Source organism: Vulpes lagopus, chromosome 1 (genome assembly GCF_018345385.1).
Source record: "Vulpes lagopus strain Blue_001 chromosome 1, ASM1834538v1, whole genome shotgun sequence".
Lineage (NCBI taxonomy): Eukaryota > Metazoa > Chordata > Mammalia > Carnivora > Canidae > Vulpes > Vulpes lagopus.
Window position 1 is genome coordinate 144,552,679 of NC_054824.1, and position 17,885 is coordinate 144,570,563.

Below are 17,885 nucleotides of genomic sequence, written 5' to 3' on the forward strand. Positions count from 1 at the left end.
CCTTTCTGCCCCCCCTCCCTGTCCCAGCCCGCCAGGCCACCGTGGGAGCACCCGCTGAGAGCAGACACCCAACCTGCCTAACCTGTCTGACGTCATCCTCTCTCCACCCACCTGGGCCCCAGGTCTCTGCTGCCTGCTCTTCCTGTTCTCAGCTTCCGTCCTCTTGGCTTCCTTGCAGCACCCCCACCTGCCAGAGCTGAGCCTCCCAGGCCCTGCCTAGCCTCTAGTCGGCCCTCAAGCCCACAGCCTGCGGAGGTTTCTTTACCCCCAATGAGTGGAGCAGCAGATCCGGGTCTCTGGAGAGCTGAGGGTTGAGGGCATTGAGACGTGTCTCCCCTGCCTCCGAAGCTACTTATACCCTCCATGCAGAACCAGGATGGGGAACAGAACCGAGGAAGATTATAACTTTGTCTTCAAGGGTGAGTTGGGGTCTGTACAGAGAGAGACTGACTGAGTCAGAATGCCCCTCCTCTTTTTACCTGGTACCAGGACCCTCCCAGGGCTCCTCATTCCTTTGGAGTAGAAAGGAAGCTGCAGGGAGTGGGGGAGGGTCTGGTTACTGGGGCAAAAGTCCTGGAGCTGCTGCTTCGAATGCTTTGCTTCTGCAGATAATGCTGTTGATCCGTCCTGGGTGGGGCCAAGTTAGGCTCCTCTGCTCCATTCGCAAAGGAAGCCATGTCCCTAGGAACTGTTAACCACTGCAGCACAAGAGATTGAGGTCAGACTTCAGAGAGGACTTCCCTCCTGAGAAGAGGGGGCATAGCCTTGAAAGGAAGAAAGTCCTGTTTCTGGGTGGACATGCAGGAACGAAGAGAAAGGAGAGCTCTGTCCCTTTTGCAGTGAGGACAGGGAAGATAGCTTAGATGGAGCATAGGATCTAATAGAACATGGAGGACTCCGAAGATTAGGGCCTTGTCTGCTGTCCCTTGGCAGCCTCTTTGGGCCCAGATACCGGACGCAGGGTCAACTTGACTGACACTGGAAGTATGCATGCATCTCTCCTGCTCCTTTCCCTCGGCCCTGCATTGGACCCCAGTAGACCCCAGCCCCCAAGCACCCACACCTCCACAGCTCCTTCAGGGTGGGGTGGACTGGCAGAGCTGTGAGTCCCTGTCCAGCCACCCCACCCCGCTGCCTCTCCTGGCCTAAGCCCCACCCTCACTGGGGCTAGAACTCGAGCCACTGGGGCTGTGCTGCTACTCGTGACTGCCCTTTCCTGAGTCGTTAGTCACCAGAACAACCCCAAAGTGTATCTCTCGCTTTACAAGCATTGTGGTCAGGAGCCAGACTCACCTCTCCCATCTCAGCTCTGTCCACTATTAGTCGTGCAGGTTGGGGTCTCTAGAAGCAGACACTAAGTTTGGAACATAAGGAGTCTCATCTGGCTCAGCACCAGTGAAAGGAAGGGAGAGGAAATGGGGAGAAACCAAATTGCTGCACAGGGTCACAGAGCCTCAGCCAAGGGCAGTGCTGGAAGCAGGCCACCCTGAGAGGGACAGTCTCTGCCGAGGCAGCTCTGTGCACCAGGGCAGGGGCGGAGGGAGCTGCGGCTAGAGTCTGGCTGCTGGTGGTGCTCCCGTGGCCACAGGCTCCACCTTCCTCAGCACAGATAGGGGCAGCACACTCTGTCTGAGGCCGGCTGCTACTCCCCCAAGTGCCTGCTTTTCCTTGGCTGTAAAAATGGGATGACCGTGACTGCAGTACATGCTTCGTGGTGCTGTGCTGGGGGGTTAAATGAGTCAGTCGTGTAAGGCTTTCAGGATGGTGCCTGCACATAGTAGGTGCTCAATCAACACCTACTGTCTCCCTTTTACAGACAGCAAGTGGCTGACAAATGGTCACTAAAAGTCAGTACTCAAACCCAAGTCTTAGCACCTTTTGGGCCTGAGGGCAGGGCTAGGAGCCCACCCACTGGCAGAGGTGAGGTGGGATGAAGTTCCCAGCGGGGGAGGCAGGATGCACACCCACACCCACCTGCTCTCCATTCATTCCTGCCCTGCACAAGTTCCAGGGGGCTTTATAGATTTTACAAACAAGGAAACTGGAACCTTGAAAAGCTGAGCCACATGTTCAAGGTCACCAGCTAGTGAGAGACTGAGTGGGGACCAGAGCCCAGAACATGTGGCTCCCAGGGCACCAACCTACTTTTCCAGAACCACCCTGGGAGTTGTCCTGTCATCCTGGACGTTCACTCAGGCTCATTGGTTGTACTTGCATCAGCCCCCATTGCCCTGCTGCAGCCCCCAGCTCACCCGTGGTGAGGACAGCTGGGCCCTGGACATTGCCCACCAGCCCAGAAGCTCTCTGCGGGCCCCTCTGGTGGATCCGGGTCCCTGGAAACCTGACAATGAAAGCACCAGCCTGCCCAGAGCAATCTTGATGGTGACAGTCTTCTACACTCACTACAGCCGGGGCAGTATCTCATTTACTTCTCAACAATCCATGAAATAGTATTGTTACTGCCATTTTTCATATGAAAAAGAATGTCAGGATAGGCCTGTCTGACACCCATCCCATGTTCTTAACTGTGTGCCTCCTTGGGGACAACTGTATCCTAACTTCTTGCACACTCCCCAGTGCTTCCCTTCCTCCCACGATGTGTCACCTGCCAAACGTGCTTCCCCCCCACGTTTGTGTTGGCACAGTGGCTTCCAGCACACGTGCCGAACCTTGAGGTCCTCCCAGCTCCCACACAGGCAGGCACAACACTGTCACACTGCCTAGTTGGGAAATGTGTGCCCTCCCCAGACCTCCTACATCCCTGTCCACTTCCATGCACCCTGCCAACTTCATAGCCCCCTGAATACTGGCACCCCACCACCGGAAATGCAGACTGACTGTAGCCACATCCCCACAGACCAGACCAAGAACCCTTCTAGGCCTGCAGCCCAAACTCTTGGCCCTTCACCTGGGAAGTCTGGAAATTTCTGGCTGGCTCCCCGCTCAGTTTCCTGGGCTCAGCTCCCTTTCCTGATGGGCAGACCCTGAGCTCAGCCCTGTGTCTCCACTCTTGCAGTGGTGCTGATCGGCGAGTCAGGCGTGGGGAAGACCAACCTGCTGTCCCGGTTCACACGCAACGAGTTCAGCCACGACAGCCGTACCACCATCGGGGTCGAGTTCTCTACCCGCACGGTCATGCTGGGCACGGCCGCCATTAAGGCTCAGATCTGGGACACAGCTGGCCTGGAGCGGTACCGAGCCATCACCTCCGCGTGAGCCTGGAGCCAGGGGGCGCTGGGGGGGATTAGGGGGTGTCCCTGGAGGAGAGGCCATGGGGCCATGGTCTCCCTGAGGGGATCCCAGGGCTCCATGGCCCCTGTGAGCCCCAGGTGCTGTAAGCCACACAGGCTGAGGCAAGACCCAGTGATACCAACTGCTAGGGTGGAAAGCAGCAGCTGCTGGACCACTTCTTGAGCCTCTGCTACATGTCCAAGGGGGCACGATGCACCTTCTAAGTGCCACGGGACCAAGATGCTGTAATTAATCCCTGCTTAATACAAAAACCTGGGGCTCAAGCAGTTGAAGTCAGGGAGGATTGTGGATAGGGTAGGTTGTGGGACCGAGAGGGCCCTCACTTCTGCTTTGTGCTCAGCATCCTTTGCCATTTCCCCATGAACCTGGGTGGGCTGTACCCCTCAGCAGCATCTTACAAACACTCAGAGGGGACAGAGGACTTTCTGCCTCCTGATGGCCATGCAGAACAATTCCCAGGGAGCATCAGGCCATGTGTGAGGATGGTGGTCTCTGTGTGTGATTGGGGACAGCATCTGCTGAGGAACAGCAAGCAGGAGACCAAGGCTTCGGTCAAACACACACTCATGGCTCCCAGACTGGTCACCAAGCGCTTCTGAGCCTCAGCTGACATGTTGCTAAAATGGGAAGAATGAGTTATCACAGGACGTCTCAGATGGTCAGCTCAGGGACTGCCACATGGGGTGGACATTCAGCTAGTTCTAGGGAGATGGCCACAGGACAGAAGAGGGTACCATGGCACAGGAGCCATGTGAGGATGAGCCCACCGAAGGTGCGCCCCTAGGGGGCTGTGTTAATCAGAGCTCAGGTGCATGGGTGGACAGGGAGGGCTAACTTCAGAGCAAAACACCTAAGGGAGCCATGGCTAGAAAGGCAGGAGGGAGCCAGAGAAGGAGGGGGATGCTCTGAGTCTCCAGTACCAGTAACCCTGGAGGGCTCAGCATCGGGCTCAGAGCCCTGAGTTGCCCTGACCCGATCTGGGTCCCTGGACCCCAGCGTTCATATCTCTCCATCCCTGGTGCTCATCTGTGATGATTTGGCTCAAGGGCTCTTCTCTCACCTTGCCTCAGTCGCCCGCTCCACCCCAACCCCAGGTACTACCGTGGTGCGGTGGGTGCCCTGCTGGTTTTTGACCTAACGAAGCACCAGACCTACGCCGTGGTGGAGCGCTGGCTGAAGGAGCTATATGACCATGCTGAGGCCACTATCGTTGTCATGCTCGTGGGCAACAAGAGTGACCTCCACCAGGCCCGGGAGGTGCCCACTGAAGAGGCCCGGATGTTTGCAGGTGAGAGCCCCCCCAAGTCCTCCCCAACCTCCCCCCCCCTGTCTGGACTGTGTAACTTCCCCCACCCCAACCCCTGCTCCCCCCCTAGGACCCCAGCCTGGACATCCTCCGTGGGACCCCCTACCGCCTTCACCTTCTCCTTAGAGCTCCCGGCCTTTCCTTTCGGTCACCCTGTGTCCCTCGTTACGTCCTGCCACTTGCCCCAAGATCGTCTCTATGGGCAATTATTTGTGGTTGACTAAGAGATCCGCAGTGTGGCAGGTGCACTCCCCACAACCGTCTCCAGTCATGCTTTCCCTAGGAGACCTCTGGGGTCAGAGCAGCAAGATGCAGTGGCTAAGCATGCAGGCCCTGGTGTCCAGTGGTGCAGCCCCACATCTCCTGGCCAGCCCCAAGTCCTTTGTTCAATCTCTGTGCTTCAGCTTCCTCTCGTGTAGAAAAGCCTTCATGGTCAAAGCTGCCTCACAGGTGGTTTCAAACATGAAGTGAGCCACACACACCAAGGCGTGAACACATAGTAAACATTAGGTAAATGTTATTATTATTGTGTTTCCTTTCCTGCCAGAAAACAATGGGCTGCTATTCCTGGAGACCTCGGCCCTGGATTCCACCAATGTAGAGCTGGCCTTCGAGACAGTCCTCAAAGGTTAGAACCCCTGCCTCCCATTTGGCACCTCCATTCCATCCCCGAGGCCTCTGTGGGCAGTGGTAGGAATGCAGACACCCAGCCCTTGTGCACCCTAGATGATTCTTCAGCCCATCCATGGCCCCCCAGTCCCCCATCAAAGCCTCTGTAGGGCACCCCCTCCCCAAGTGTGAAGCCTGAGGAAGGAACAAGAAGGCCATCCCTCCCAGGGAGCTGAGTATTAACCCATCTCCACCCAGGTAAGTAGAAGGGATGCAGGTGCCCAAACTCCGCTTTCTTCCAGCAAAATCTCCTTCAAGTGTGGTCACACCCTGTGCTTAGCGAGGCAGTGTCCTGTGTGTATGGGGAGCGTGGGCTCTCAGGCTTCTGACCCTGCCACTGCCCTCCACCCCCTCAGAGATCTTCACCAAAGTGTCGAAGCAGAGGCAGAACAGCACCCGGACCAATGCCATCACTCTGGGCAGTGCCCAGGCTGGGCAGGAGCCAGGCGCTGGTCAGAAGAGGGCCTGTTGCATCAGCCTCTGACCCCGGCAAGCACCAACCCTGCCCCCACTGGCTTCCCGTGCCCCATCACCACCCCAGCCCCAGGACCCTTTCCTGCTCTGTGGTTCCAGATGTCAGAGACACTGGCTCCCTGCTCACTGCCCCACAGAGCTCTATCTTCATGTTCCCTGCAAACCCCCTCATTTCTATTACCTGATCCCCCCCCCAGATTTGGCCTTCAAATAAAGTCATGTTTTGTACCAACGTCTGGCCATCCTCCTGGTTCTCCTACATGCCTCCCTTCACCTCTGGCCCCTATTCCCCACCACCTCCATCCTCCCGCCAACACCCACCACCTCCCAGGGTCAGCTGCCTCTGGAGCCCTGTGGTCTGGGGACAGTGCCAAGGGGGGGGGAACGTGCCCACCCTTCCCTCTGCCAGCCCCCAGGGCAGGTGGGGGAGGGAGAACATGGGAGGGGGGATCTGCAAGGAGAGACAAAGGAAATCACCGGGCAGGCACCATCTGGTGCCCAGGGCCCCGGTGCCAAGAACTGAGGTCACTCCAATGCCAGTGGTGAGGGGAGGAGGCTGGGGGGGTCAGGGCCAGCCCTGTGCACATGTACCCAGGAGGTAGAAGGTCCAAGCCTCCTAGCCAGGGTGCTGCCTGAGCCCTGAGGAAGGGGGCATGGAATGTAGGGAGGGACTGTCCAGTGGGACGAATGGGGGTGGGGAGCAGCACTCTGCTTTGGAGCCCGCTGTCCAGGCAGGGTCCCCCTTGGCCCGCCTGGCCTTCCCCACTGCTGCAGGACATCCTGCAACCTCCTGCCCCCAACAAGAGAAGGTGGTACCTGGGGAGAAAAGGGAGGGAATTGGACAGCTGGAGACTCAGGAAGGGAGCTGTGGAGAACAGGTGTGAGCGCCGGGTCCTGCCTGGGGTGGGGGGCCCATGTCACCCTGGAGAAGCCCCCCCCCCCAGCTGCAATTCCCCAGGGGCTCTGCCCCACCCGCCAGGGCTCAGACCAGCGTGTGCACAGAGAGGCTAGAGCCTTAATTAATAATACTTTTAATAAAATTAAGTTCTTAATAGCACATTTAATACATTAACCCTCCCCCTTCTTGGTTTCTTTGCATTTTGTGCAACATCACTTTGACTCGATTATTCATGGGTCCGTTTTGTTTCCCGCCTTTATTTTGCTTTTGAAAACTTTTTCCTTGATGGATTTGTGTGTATCTTCACTAGATGCCTCAAATTAAGTCTGACCACAATCCTACTCTACTTTCTACAGTGGAGAGACCATCCCCCTGCCCCAGGGCCGTCTCCCTCCCACCCTACCCCACCCGCACCCTCCAGCAGGAAGGGGAAGTCCCCCCCCCCAGACTCTACCTTCCCAAACTAGCGGGGTTTCTAGGACAAAAAGAGCAGGGGGGGGGAATCTCCCTAGGTGGGGTGAGAAGAGTAAATCAGGAAGAGGGAGATGTGTTTGGGGCCTAGGGCCATGGAGGGGCACAGGACGGAGTCTCAGGTGTGGTGGAACAGGCCTGCTCCACATCCCATCCCGCATCCCGCATCCCCACCAGGGAGCATCCGCCCTGAGCCAGGGCCAGTTGAAGGCAAGTGCTAAAAAACATTAGTTGATTCCTCACATGCAAAAGCCAAGCTCCCCAGTTTTCTGAGGGAAGGGTGACAAGTGCCCTCAGGCCAGGGCACATGGGTGGCCCCGACCCAGACAGTTACAGGCTGAAGTGGACTGAAACACAGGGTTAGGGGCAGGGTCCCCCAAAGTCCCTGCTGCCCTGCCCCTGCCTTCATATCGCTGGGGGCCCTGTTCTCCCAGGCCTCCAAGGATAGCATCTCCGCGGTACCTGGTGGGTGGGAAGTCTTTCTTGGAGTCTAACTTCTATGAAACAATAAAGCAACCCGGAGAGCACAGTCATGCTGTAAAGAGCCATTATCTTTGTTACCTCACCGCTGCTACAGAGGCCAAAAGGCCCAAATGGGTGGGAACAAGGACAGGGGACTGATCCCCTCGGTCCTCTTGAAGCTCTGAGGAAGTGGGAAGTATATGCGTGTCTGTTTCTACAATGACCCACCAGGCTCTTGAATCAATCCGTGCTGGGGTGGATTAAGGTCACACTTCAAGGAGAACTTCCCTGGGGCCTGGGAGAAGTAGGCCCAGGAGGGTCTTAACTGAGCAGCCTCCACCATCCCAGAGAGCCCCAAGAGGACACAGCACTTTGGAGTAAGGACTGCTCTGCAGAAACCAGGGCTGGACAGGGTGGTGGCCCCCAGGCACAGGGGTGCAGGCAACCACACTCACTCTCTCTGCTGGCCCCATCCAGCTCCTGTGCGGCTAAAATGATCAGTGTCCATCTTTCAAAGACCCTGGGGGCCCAGCCCCTCATCTATTTGTCCTGCAATTTAAAAATCCAAGGATTCTCAGAATCGACCCCAGCAGACTGGAAGGTCCGACCCGAATTAGCAACTTGCTCCCACCCTGGTACCTGGAGACGTGGGGGGGGGGGGGATTCCTCACATGCAGGGTGGACTTGACCGCTTCCCTCATCTACTTTCCTTTTCGTTACAACTTTTATACATTCTACTGGACCCAGGGGCCCTCGATGCTACTAAACTTTAAGCTATCTGAATATCGTCTACTAAGTAACTAGTAATTCTTTCTTTTTCTCTAGGATTATATGAAATAAATTTGAATTATTATTATTAATAATTATTATTTTGTAGTATTTTTTTCTTTTAAACCCCTCGGTCTTTCTTTTTCTTCTCTTTCTCTCATTTTTGGTTAAACAAAACAAAACAAAACAAAACAATTTCTCGCACCTCTCTGAGGGTTCCCACAGGCCTCTAGGCCTCAGTTCTGGACTTCCCCCTCCTCACTTGCCCCTGGGACAGGGCAGGGGAAGGGGGGGCAGCCCAGGATCCTCAGTCCAAGCGTCTTCCTTTCTCCTTAATCCCTTTCTTTGTTTGGCTCTGCCGGCTCCCCCGAGGGGGAGGGGAGCGGGGAGGGGGCCCATGGAGTGAAATCCAATCTACTAGCGGGGCCCCAGAGGGACCAGGTTCCCCCAGCCCCCCTGTCTCCACCACACATCCCAGGATGCTCCCCACGAAAAGCAAATGACATTCCTCCCCAAAAAAAAGTGGGGGAAAAAAGGAACGTAAACCCGAACATATATTAAAAACACTTTTTTTTTTAAGATTTAACTCTGAATACAAATGTATTTTTTTCTTCTTCTCTCCCTACATATATTCTAAACCTTCTAAAGTTTTTTTATTTTTTTTAAGGATCACTTTATCATAAAATAAAATATCCTTTTCATATAATAAATTACCTAATAAAAAGTCTTTTTTTTTTCATATTAGCCCAGGTTCTTTGCTACATTTATACGGTAATAAACGCCTTTATTAAAATAGAATATTAAATTATAAAGAACTGCTTTTTTTTTTTTTTTGCTATTTTTGTTTTGTCTCCTCTGTGTTGGTCGCCTATCTCGCTCCCTCTCACGCTCTTTCTCTCCTCTGTTTTGTCTTTCACTATGTGTGTTTTGCGTTGGTTTCTAGGTTTGGCTCGATTCGATTTGTAAGGGTGGGACTGAATTTTCTGAGCCCCCTAGCATAACAGTCTTCTGCCTTTGTGGGTAAGAAGTGGAGAGGGGGAGGGGGATCGACAGACAGACATCCCTTCTTCCCACCCCCCTCCCCACCCCCCTCAGCGACCGAGGGCGCCCATTTGGTTTGGTTTCTATTGTACAGACATCTCAGGATGGCTCACATTGGCGGGAAGGAGGGAAGTTGTCACAGGCCACTTTCCTGACTGTGACCTCCTTCCTCTCCCCTCCCTGGCTGGTGGTGTGGAGGGGTCGGCCGAGGAGAGGTGGGTGAATTCACAACAGGAGGAAGGAGAGGAGGAAATCCCCCTCCGAACCTCCATCCCTGCACCCCCTCTCCATCAGATAGAATGGGACTTCCAAGCAAGAGTGCTCACAGATCAGCTAGAAAAGTCCACTCCACTATATACAAGAATCTCCTGGGACCCCCAGGGACTCCCATCCCCCACCTGCTCCCGGCCCGCCCGCGGAACCAGAAGGGTGGGAGGCTGGTGGCAGCCCCAGTGAGCCTTAGGGAAGCAGTGGAGGGGGGGTGCTAGGCCTGTTAGCAATACAGGACCATACTGCACCCCAATCCCGCCTGGTCTGCGGCCCAGCGCCCTCTGAAGACCCAGCCTCTCTCCTCAGCCACAATGGGGGTGGGGGGACAGAGACTTCATGATTTGCTCGCTAATAGGGGTTGGGTTCGGGTCAGGTCCAGAGAGGGGGGCGGCTGGGTGTGGGAGCTGCATGGGAGGGGCAGACCCTAGGTCCACCAGCCTCTCTACCTGCCTCAGGCTCCTCCCTGCCCCCTGCACAGCAGACACTAGCCTGACTCTCCGTTTCCACCGCCAGAAGTTCCAGCCCAAGAACTGTTCCCTAAATACAGTGCCCAAGGATGGGAGAGGCAGATGTTTGACCCTTAATGTACCCCCAGCATTTGTCCCCTCCTCAAGCTTTACTGAGATTGGGGATACATTCCATCAAGAATTCAGGGTGTTTCTTTGGAGGAGTGGGGAGGGCCTCCAGATGCCAGAAGAGGAATTAAAAGGAGGGGTCCATCCAAATGCTCTTCTCCCCTAGGTCTTCCCAGGTGGGTGGTGAACCCAAAGCTGCACTAGAAGGGGCAGGGGGAGGGGGAGAGGGAGGAAAGAGACTGAGAAGGGCAGGGCTGGGAGCCACAGCCATCAGGGGGAAGCAAAGAGGACAGCTGGTGGAAAGAGAAGAAGGAAGAGGAGAGCCCAACAGGAGGAAAGATGGTGAGGAGCGGGGCAGGGGTGGGCGGGGCAGAGAGGGGCTCACTCTCTGGATCCCTGCACCCAACTCTGTGGGGAGATGAACACTGAGTCCCTTGTGGATTGACATGCCCTCCCACCCCAGAGAATCTGTGCAGACTTCTGGATGGGCCCCAACACCCTTATGCCACTGGAAATCCAGGAGCAGATTCCCAAACTGGATTTCTCAGTGGAGGGTCTAAAGGGTCATGTGAAGAGGTCAAAGGCCAGGGCCAGCAAGGGCTGGAGGGTTGGACAGAGCACCTCTAGATATGGATGGTGATTCCCCCTCTGCAGAGGAAGGGGTAGTGTGACAGAGATGGGGTTAGACAGAGGGGGTCAGGACGCCTTAACGGCCACCTCTGGCAAAACAAAAGTTTCTCGTAGCTGCTTCCAGATTGAAGGGTGTGTTGAGGTATCAGAGTTGTAACTCTAGTAAAACTTCCTGCCTGGCTCCCTTCCCTCCTTTTCAGGATGGGGCAACTAGAGGCTCTCCAGGCGGCCCACCCACCCCCCAGCCACCGTCGCCTCCCCTCCCCCTCCCCATGGAGCGAGTATCTCTAAGCACCTTGCCCCTTAGATCACTGATTTCCAAACCCCACCCCCACCCCGTGGAAAACAGATCCAGGGCAGGCCCCTGGGGAGGGACCCCGAGGCCAGGGGCAGGGGGCTTAGGAGAATATTCTGATGGCTTGCGTGGCTGTGATGTGGCAGACGGGACACTCCGGGTCCGTCCTCTCGCAGATGCGTACTGCACACTCCATGCAGAACAGGTTGTGTCCGCAGGGCACCAGCGCCGCAGTCACCTCGCTCTCGAAGCACACCATGCAGTCCCGCCCGCCGCCAGGGCTCCGCAGGCCGCCCCCCAGTTTGGAGAAGCCCTGTAGCGGCTCTCCGGGCGGGCGTCTGGGCAGGGCGGCCAGTTCCGGCCCTGCAGAGGCGGCTGGAGAGCGGTGCGCCCCCGGCGGCGCGGCGCGGGCCTTGGCGGAGGACGACGAAGACGAGGAGGCCGAGGAGAAGAGCACCGAGGTGGGCGTGGCGTTCTCCTGGCCCGCCCAGAGCGGGGGGCTGGTCTCCGCCACGCTGTAGTACACGTCTTGCTTGCCCACTCCGTAGCCCGGGAACAGGTAGCCGCTGTAGCCGAAGTCGCTGCCCTGCTCTCCCAGACGCGGGGCCTCGAAGCCCGAGTCCACGGCGCACTCGCCGATGCATCCCAGACTGTTCTGGCGGAAGGTGGAGAGCGGCTTGCAGCCTGGCGGGTGCACGCGCCAGGCCTCGGAGTAGCGGCTGTCCAGGCCAGCTTCGGGGCTCCCCGCCAGGAAGTCGTTCTCGTTGTTGTACTCGAGGATCTTGCCCGTGCGCACTGCAATGTGCGTCTCGATCTCCTCGCGCGCGCGCTCCACGTTCCCCGGGGCCCCCGTGATCTCAAACACCGGGTCGCGGTCGCGGCTTGGCGTGATGATGTACGTGTTGGTCTGCTGCTGGATGCGCTTGATGGTCGCGCCCTTGGGGCCCACCACCAGCCCCACCACGCGGTAGGGCACCCGCACGCGAATGGTCACCTGGCCAGGCAGGGCAGGCGCCACGCCGAAGGCAGCGCCTGACTTGTTGCGGGAGGCGCGGATCATGGAGAAGTGCTCTGCTGCCGATATGATTTCCCGTCGGGCTGTGGCCACGTCCTCCCTCCTCCCAGTCACCATGAACACGGGCTCCTCGCCTCGCACCGGGGTCTTGATGTACGTGTTGGTCTTGGCCCGCAGAGCCTTAATCTTGCAGCCTGGGATGGGGGAGGGAGAGAGAAGGGAGCTCACAGGCCAGAAAGGTCTGCGTTGGGGCTATTCCACCCCTGCTCCCCACTCAAGGAGCAGCCGGCTCCTGGATGGTGGCTCCACGATAGTCACTTGCATATCTCAGATCTCCCCAACGTCAGCCACAGATTTCCACAGATTTCAGCTTTTCCCCAGTTCCATTCAGGGCCCTCCTAAACCAATCATTCCTTGAAGCCAGAAAATTATCACTGACCCTCCCAGACAAGCCGCTTACCTCAAACCTATGACCTTCTCCCAGCCTTGTGCTGTTACCTCAATTTCTATACTGGGTCCTGGCGGCTCGCAAACTTCCAGATCACTTCATCATACACCCCTCCTTCCACCAACGTCTGTCACTGACCTTGATCTTAACATAGAACCCCAAAGTACTGGACCCCACAACCTAACCCTGACTTGACCTGCATTCATGCAGAGTGTCCTCCAGTCTACTCAGAGACCCCTGACACCCATTTGCTGTATGATCTATGACCCACCCCCCATGACTTCCACCCATTAGTGTCTCTGAGAAGGCCCCAAATTCATAGCAAGTTTGCAGAAACTGGCAGAATGTGGGAGACCCGGAAAGGTCTGAGAATTAGAGTCTCGAGAGGGAAGAAGTATGAAGATGCAAATACTGATGTGTGAGGTATAGCACCTGACCCCCATGGACACTCCCACCACCCTGGCTCCGGAGGGGGATTCAGCTGAGCTGGGATGGGGGCTGACGAGGGGAGGGACCCACGCTGGTGCTCTGAAGCAGGAGTGGGTTACAGCTGGGACACTGCAGGGAGAGGCAGGAAGGGAAAGAGGAAAGCCGAGACAAAGAGAGACAAAGACAGAGAAGGGAGGAGAGGAGTCAGGGAGGCTGGCACTGCCACAGCATCTCTCAAGGCTGCAGACCTCCGACGGCTGGGCCTCCCTCCGTTCCCTCTCCCTGCTACCAGCTTCCCACACAGCCGGGCTCAGGAGCTTTCTCGAAGCACACATGCCACACGTGTGTGAGTTTGCACATACATGGACCTAAGAGCCATGATGTACTGGGTGCCATTATCTCAACAATATTTGTGGTGCAAACCCAGGGTGCACGCGCATGCACACACACACATGGATAGCCCATGTTCTAACCCATCATACACTCTACTCTCCCACCTCCATCATCCATGGCCCTCAGCAGGCACATTCCTCTGCACGCCCACAACTTTTGCCCCCCTGCACATGTAGACACATTCACACCCTTCTCCAGGTACATACTCACTGTACCCTTTCTCATCCCACCACCCCAGGCCCTCTCCCGCCCCCAAACCAAGGCCAGCAGTCAGAGCTTTCTGACTCTGCCCCAGCCCTCCAGCCACAGGCCTGAGGGAAGTTCTCACTGGCTTCCTCTCCTTGCTTCACTCCAGATGGCTTCTTCTCCAATCCCACCAGATTGGCAGGTGAGAGGATGGAGTGGGTTGGAAGCAGTGCTCCTCACCTTCAAGAGACCTCAGGAAGGAGAATTTGCTCCTCCCTTTTTGTCTTCAGACCTCTTGGCAGTTGAGAAGTCCTACCTGTTGTCAAGCCCACATCCTTACTGCTTTAATGTCAGTCCATGTTTGTCCTATGTGTGAGGCACAGAGGAATGAGCAGCAGTGATTCCCTCTCCTACAACTTCTGCTCATATAGCCTGGTCAGCACCTGGGGACTGGCTCTAAGTTCTGGATCCCATAAACTTAAGAGAGAGTTGGGCATCTGTGGGGGTGGGGGTTGGGGTGAGGCAGACAGGCCAGGCAGGAGAAGAAGAAGAAAAGCTAGGGTCCCAGAGGTACGGAACGGGTGGGCCTCATCCTGGGGTTTGGAACTCTGGAGAAGCATCTCTGGGAGGGAGGACCACAGGGCTTCACCTTTGTAGAGGTCAGAAAGAGGCATGTTGGCACAGCAGCGGGGGAGGAAGGTTAGACGAGAGGGTGGACTTCCCTGTACTTAAGGACCTCGGGGAGGCTTCTCTTCTCCAAATAGGAGAAATGCCTCACTTGTATGAGAGACAGGCCCACCTGCTGAGAGGCAGAAGAATGACTCCATGAAATCCTGGGGCCTCCCAAGTCCCACCCCCACACCCCTGAAAAGATATCGGTGTCCCCACCCAATTCCAGGGCTCTGGGTCCCTAGTTTCTGGCAACAAGAGGAAATCCAACTTTTTGAACCAGAAATCTCAAGAGATGGAGCGCCCCAGGGGGATGAGGGCTGTGCAGGGGAGTGGCATCTTCCCCTCCTCCATTCTGGATCTCCCCGCAAAATGCCCCCAACCCCCAAGCACTTCGGGTAGATGAGGTGGGGTGTGCTGTAGGGGCCCCCCCTGGCTTGCCTCCCCTCTTCCCCCCTGCCAGCAGCAGGCCTCCTCCCTCACTCCCAGCCGGAATGCAGCTTCTCTATTGTTCCCCACTGTGGGACAGCTCCTCCCCTGCTCCTCCCCCACCCCATACCTCCCAGCCCAGCCCCCTTGCAATTTCCAAATCCCTCCCCCCCGACTCCCCTTTGGGAAGCTGGGAGAGGGAAGGGTCCCCAAGATCCCGTCTGCTCAATCTGGACCCTCACCAACATACCCACCCCCATCCGCCCAGGGATGCTGGAGCAGAGGAGGGTGTGGTATCAGACACACTACATTGGATTAATTCTACACCCCCCACCCCAACAACACACCCAAACACACGCCCTCTAAGCAAACCTCCACGTGAAGGCTCCTCACCCCCCCAGCATGGCCCCTCCTGCCCTGTCCTACTCTCACACTACCAGAGACCCCTCTCCAGGCCTCTGGCCCCTGGCTGTAGCCAGCCCAGAACAAAAGCCTGAGAGGGAGGAGAACAGGTCCATGCCAGGACGTGGCACTTCGTTGGAGGCACCCCTTCCAAAACCCCACCACCGTTCAACTTTGGTGTGTGGGTGACCACAGGACTCCCTCCTCCCAGCAGCCCCCCCTCCCCACCTCTCCCCTGGGCTGGGACCCTCCCATGAGCCACACCCCCTTCCATTCCTGCACTCAGCCCAACAAAGAGACAGATACTCAGTCTAGCTTCCGGAGCCAGGTCTCCCCCAAAGTCTGTAACTCCAGCTGTAGGGGGTCCCAGGGGTGCCCCCTCCCCAACCCACTAACAGATCCCGGAACAGGGGCTTCTGAGTAACTCTGCACATTCTACCAGCTTTTCTGGCTAGGAGTGGACATCCCCTCCGGACAGCCTCCCAGGATTGGGAGAAGGATCCCCTCCCTTTCCCTCTCTCTAGGAGGGGATATTTCTTTGTCTAAAAGCAGAGCCCTAGGGAAGGAAGGATCTGAAGAACAGTCCCGGCTGGGGGTAGCTGGGAACTTTGTGGCACTTGGAAATCGGGGTAGGGGGCGGGTCCCCCTTTGTAGGGAAGGGACAGAGCCAGAGGCGGGCAAGGAGAGAGGAAATGAACTTTCCGTGCTGGGATGGGGTGCCCCCCACTCCAGTCCCTCTCCGCGGTCCCGGCGCCCGCTTACCTTGCCTGCCCACGATCTCGGCCACGTGCTCGGAGGTGGGCACGGGGACACACTCGGTGGTGTTGCTGCTGCCCTTCAGGCGCAGCTCGGCCTCTTTGTAGAGAGCGCAGAGCTTGGCGTCGCTGGCCCCTTTGGGGGCGGTGGGGGGCTGGGGCGTCTGCGCCGCGGGGGCCGCCGGCGGGGCGGCCGGGGGCGCCGCGGGCGGCGGCGGCGGGGCCGGTTGCGGGGGGGCGGCTGGCTGCGCGGGGGCGCCGCCCCCCCCACCTCCCCCGTCCTCGCCCGCCGTGGGGGCGGGGGGCTCCCCCAAACCCAGGAGGCAGAGTTGATCGAGAGCCAGCTGAAGGGCGCGCTCGTCTTCCAGCAGCCCTCGGTCCTTAGCGCTTCCCCCGAAACATCCTAGTTCTCCAAAGCCCCCATTTCTTTCCATTATTCCAGATACCACTAGACTAGGCATGGCGAAACAAAAGCTGGGGGAGAGAGGGAGAGAGGTGGTGGAAGGGAAAAGAGGAGAGGAGGGGAGGGGAGAGGAGGGGGGCGTGTGGGGAGGGGGGAACAAAGAACTGGGGAGGGGGGAAGAAAGCGAGATAGAAAGATAGACCCTCCCCCTAAGCCCCCCTCCCCAAACACCCTGTAACCCGACTCCCCTCGCCCCAGCCCCCGGGGTGGGGGTGGGGGGAAAGAGAAGCAAAACCGAGGAAGCAGCTCTCCTCTCCGCTCCGGGGGTGACGGGGGGCGGGGGGCTGCGGGATCTCTGCCCCCACCCCTCCCGCCTAGGACCCGGGCGGTCCTAGACCCCGCCGTCCAGACGCCCCCCTCAGGCTCCCGCACCGAGCCCCGGTCCGGGAGCGGCGCCCAGTGGCCCCCAGTCGAGCCCAGCCCCTTCCAGCGCTCAAACTCTTTTGTTTTAAATGAACTGGATGGAGCAGCATGGAACTGCGGGCGGGGGGGGGGGGCGCGGGGGCGCCTAGGGCATGCCGGGAGTTGTAGTTTCCCGCCCTCGGGGGTGCGGGCTCGGGCTCCGCGCCCGGCGGAGGATGGGGACGTGCCTTGGGTCTCTAGCCCTGCTCCGAGGCCGAGCGGGGGGCGGGGTGGAAGGCGAGGTCCCTAATTTCTCCGAGGGGCGGGCGCGGGGGACGGAAGCGGAGCGGGTTGGAAAAGGCTAACCGAGCGCCCCCTCCCCAGACGGGCTCCCCCCATCACCGCGCCCGCTTTCACCCCCACCCCCCTCCCTGTCCAGGCCTGCCCGGGGTCCCCCCTTTCTTATGGTAATGAGGGGGCGAGGGGGCGGGAGCCGCCCAGCTGGGTGGCCGCGGCCCCCTCCCCGCCTCGCCCCCTCCCAGCGCGCTGCCTCCCCGCCCCTCCCTCCCCGGAGTCGTCCCGGCTGCGGGCCGCGGGGACGCCCTCTCCGCATAGCAGACAAAGCCCGCAGCGCGATGCGGGCGCCGCCGGGCGGTGCGCGCGGTGGAGGCCAGGATGGGCTGCGGGGCTGGAGGGCGGGACCCCCCGGCCAAAGACGGGGTCCGCTCCCTCCCCCGAGCGGCCAGCCGCCCCCATACCCTCCCGCCCCCCAGTCTCGGAGATCTGAGCTGCACCGACTGGGAGGTGAGTGTTAGTTCTCGTCCTTCCGAGCGGCCAGGGGAGCCGGCGGGCCGCGAAGGATGGGCGGGTGGAGGGCCGGGCGGGGAGGCAGTGGGAGTCTTAAAGCAAGATGTGACTTCACAGTTTCGGGGGAGAGCCCAGATCTCGGGGCGGGACCGGAGGAGGGAGGAGAGCCCGGGTCGACTGGGGACCAAACTTCCTTCAGGCCCCGGCCGTCCACACACGCCTTGGGGGTAATTTGTTCTCTGGCCTTCCCCATCATTGCACTTGGCTTCACCCGCCTCTCCCCGCAAAGCCCGTTAATTCAGCTCCTTGGACTCTGGACATTTGGTGAAAGTAAAAATAAGTTTTTAAGGCATGAATTGGACAGTTGGGTACTTCTAGAGGGACTTCAGGGAAGTCGAAGCATCTTGCAATCTTTTCTCCTCCCCTTACCCCGTAT

The 17,885-nt window shown here is 58.3% G+C and overlaps 2 protein-coding genes across 2 annotated transcripts; one reads left to right on the top strand and one right to left on the bottom strand.

Annotated features, from left to right (window-relative positions):
• The first annotated feature begins 102 nt into the window (after positions 1-102).
• Positions 103-5,933, top strand: RAB25 (RAB25, member RAS oncogene family). The gene is made up of 5 exons (XM_041724192.1): positions 103-419; positions 3,017-3,212; positions 4,347-4,540; positions 5,106-5,186; positions 5,584-5,933. The coding sequence occupies exons 1-5, from the start codon at positions 377-379 to the stop codon at positions 5,709-5,711; spliced, it is 642 nt and encodes a 213-aa protein (XP_041580126.1). The 5' UTR covers positions 103-376; the 3' UTR covers positions 5,712-5,933.
• Positions 5,934-8,432: 2,499 nt separating this feature from the next.
• On the bottom strand, positions 8,433-16,298 carry MEX3A (mex-3 RNA binding family member A). The gene is made up of 2 exons (XM_041723405.1): positions 15,845-16,298; positions 8,433-12,320 (listed from the first exon to the last, which is right to left on the bottom strand). Exons 1-2 carry the CDS (start codon positions 16,296-16,298, stop codon positions 11,215-11,217), a joined length of 1,560 nt encoding a protein of 519 aa, XP_041579339.1. The 3' UTR covers positions 8,433-11,214.
• Positions 16,299-17,885: the final 1,587 nt, after the last annotated feature.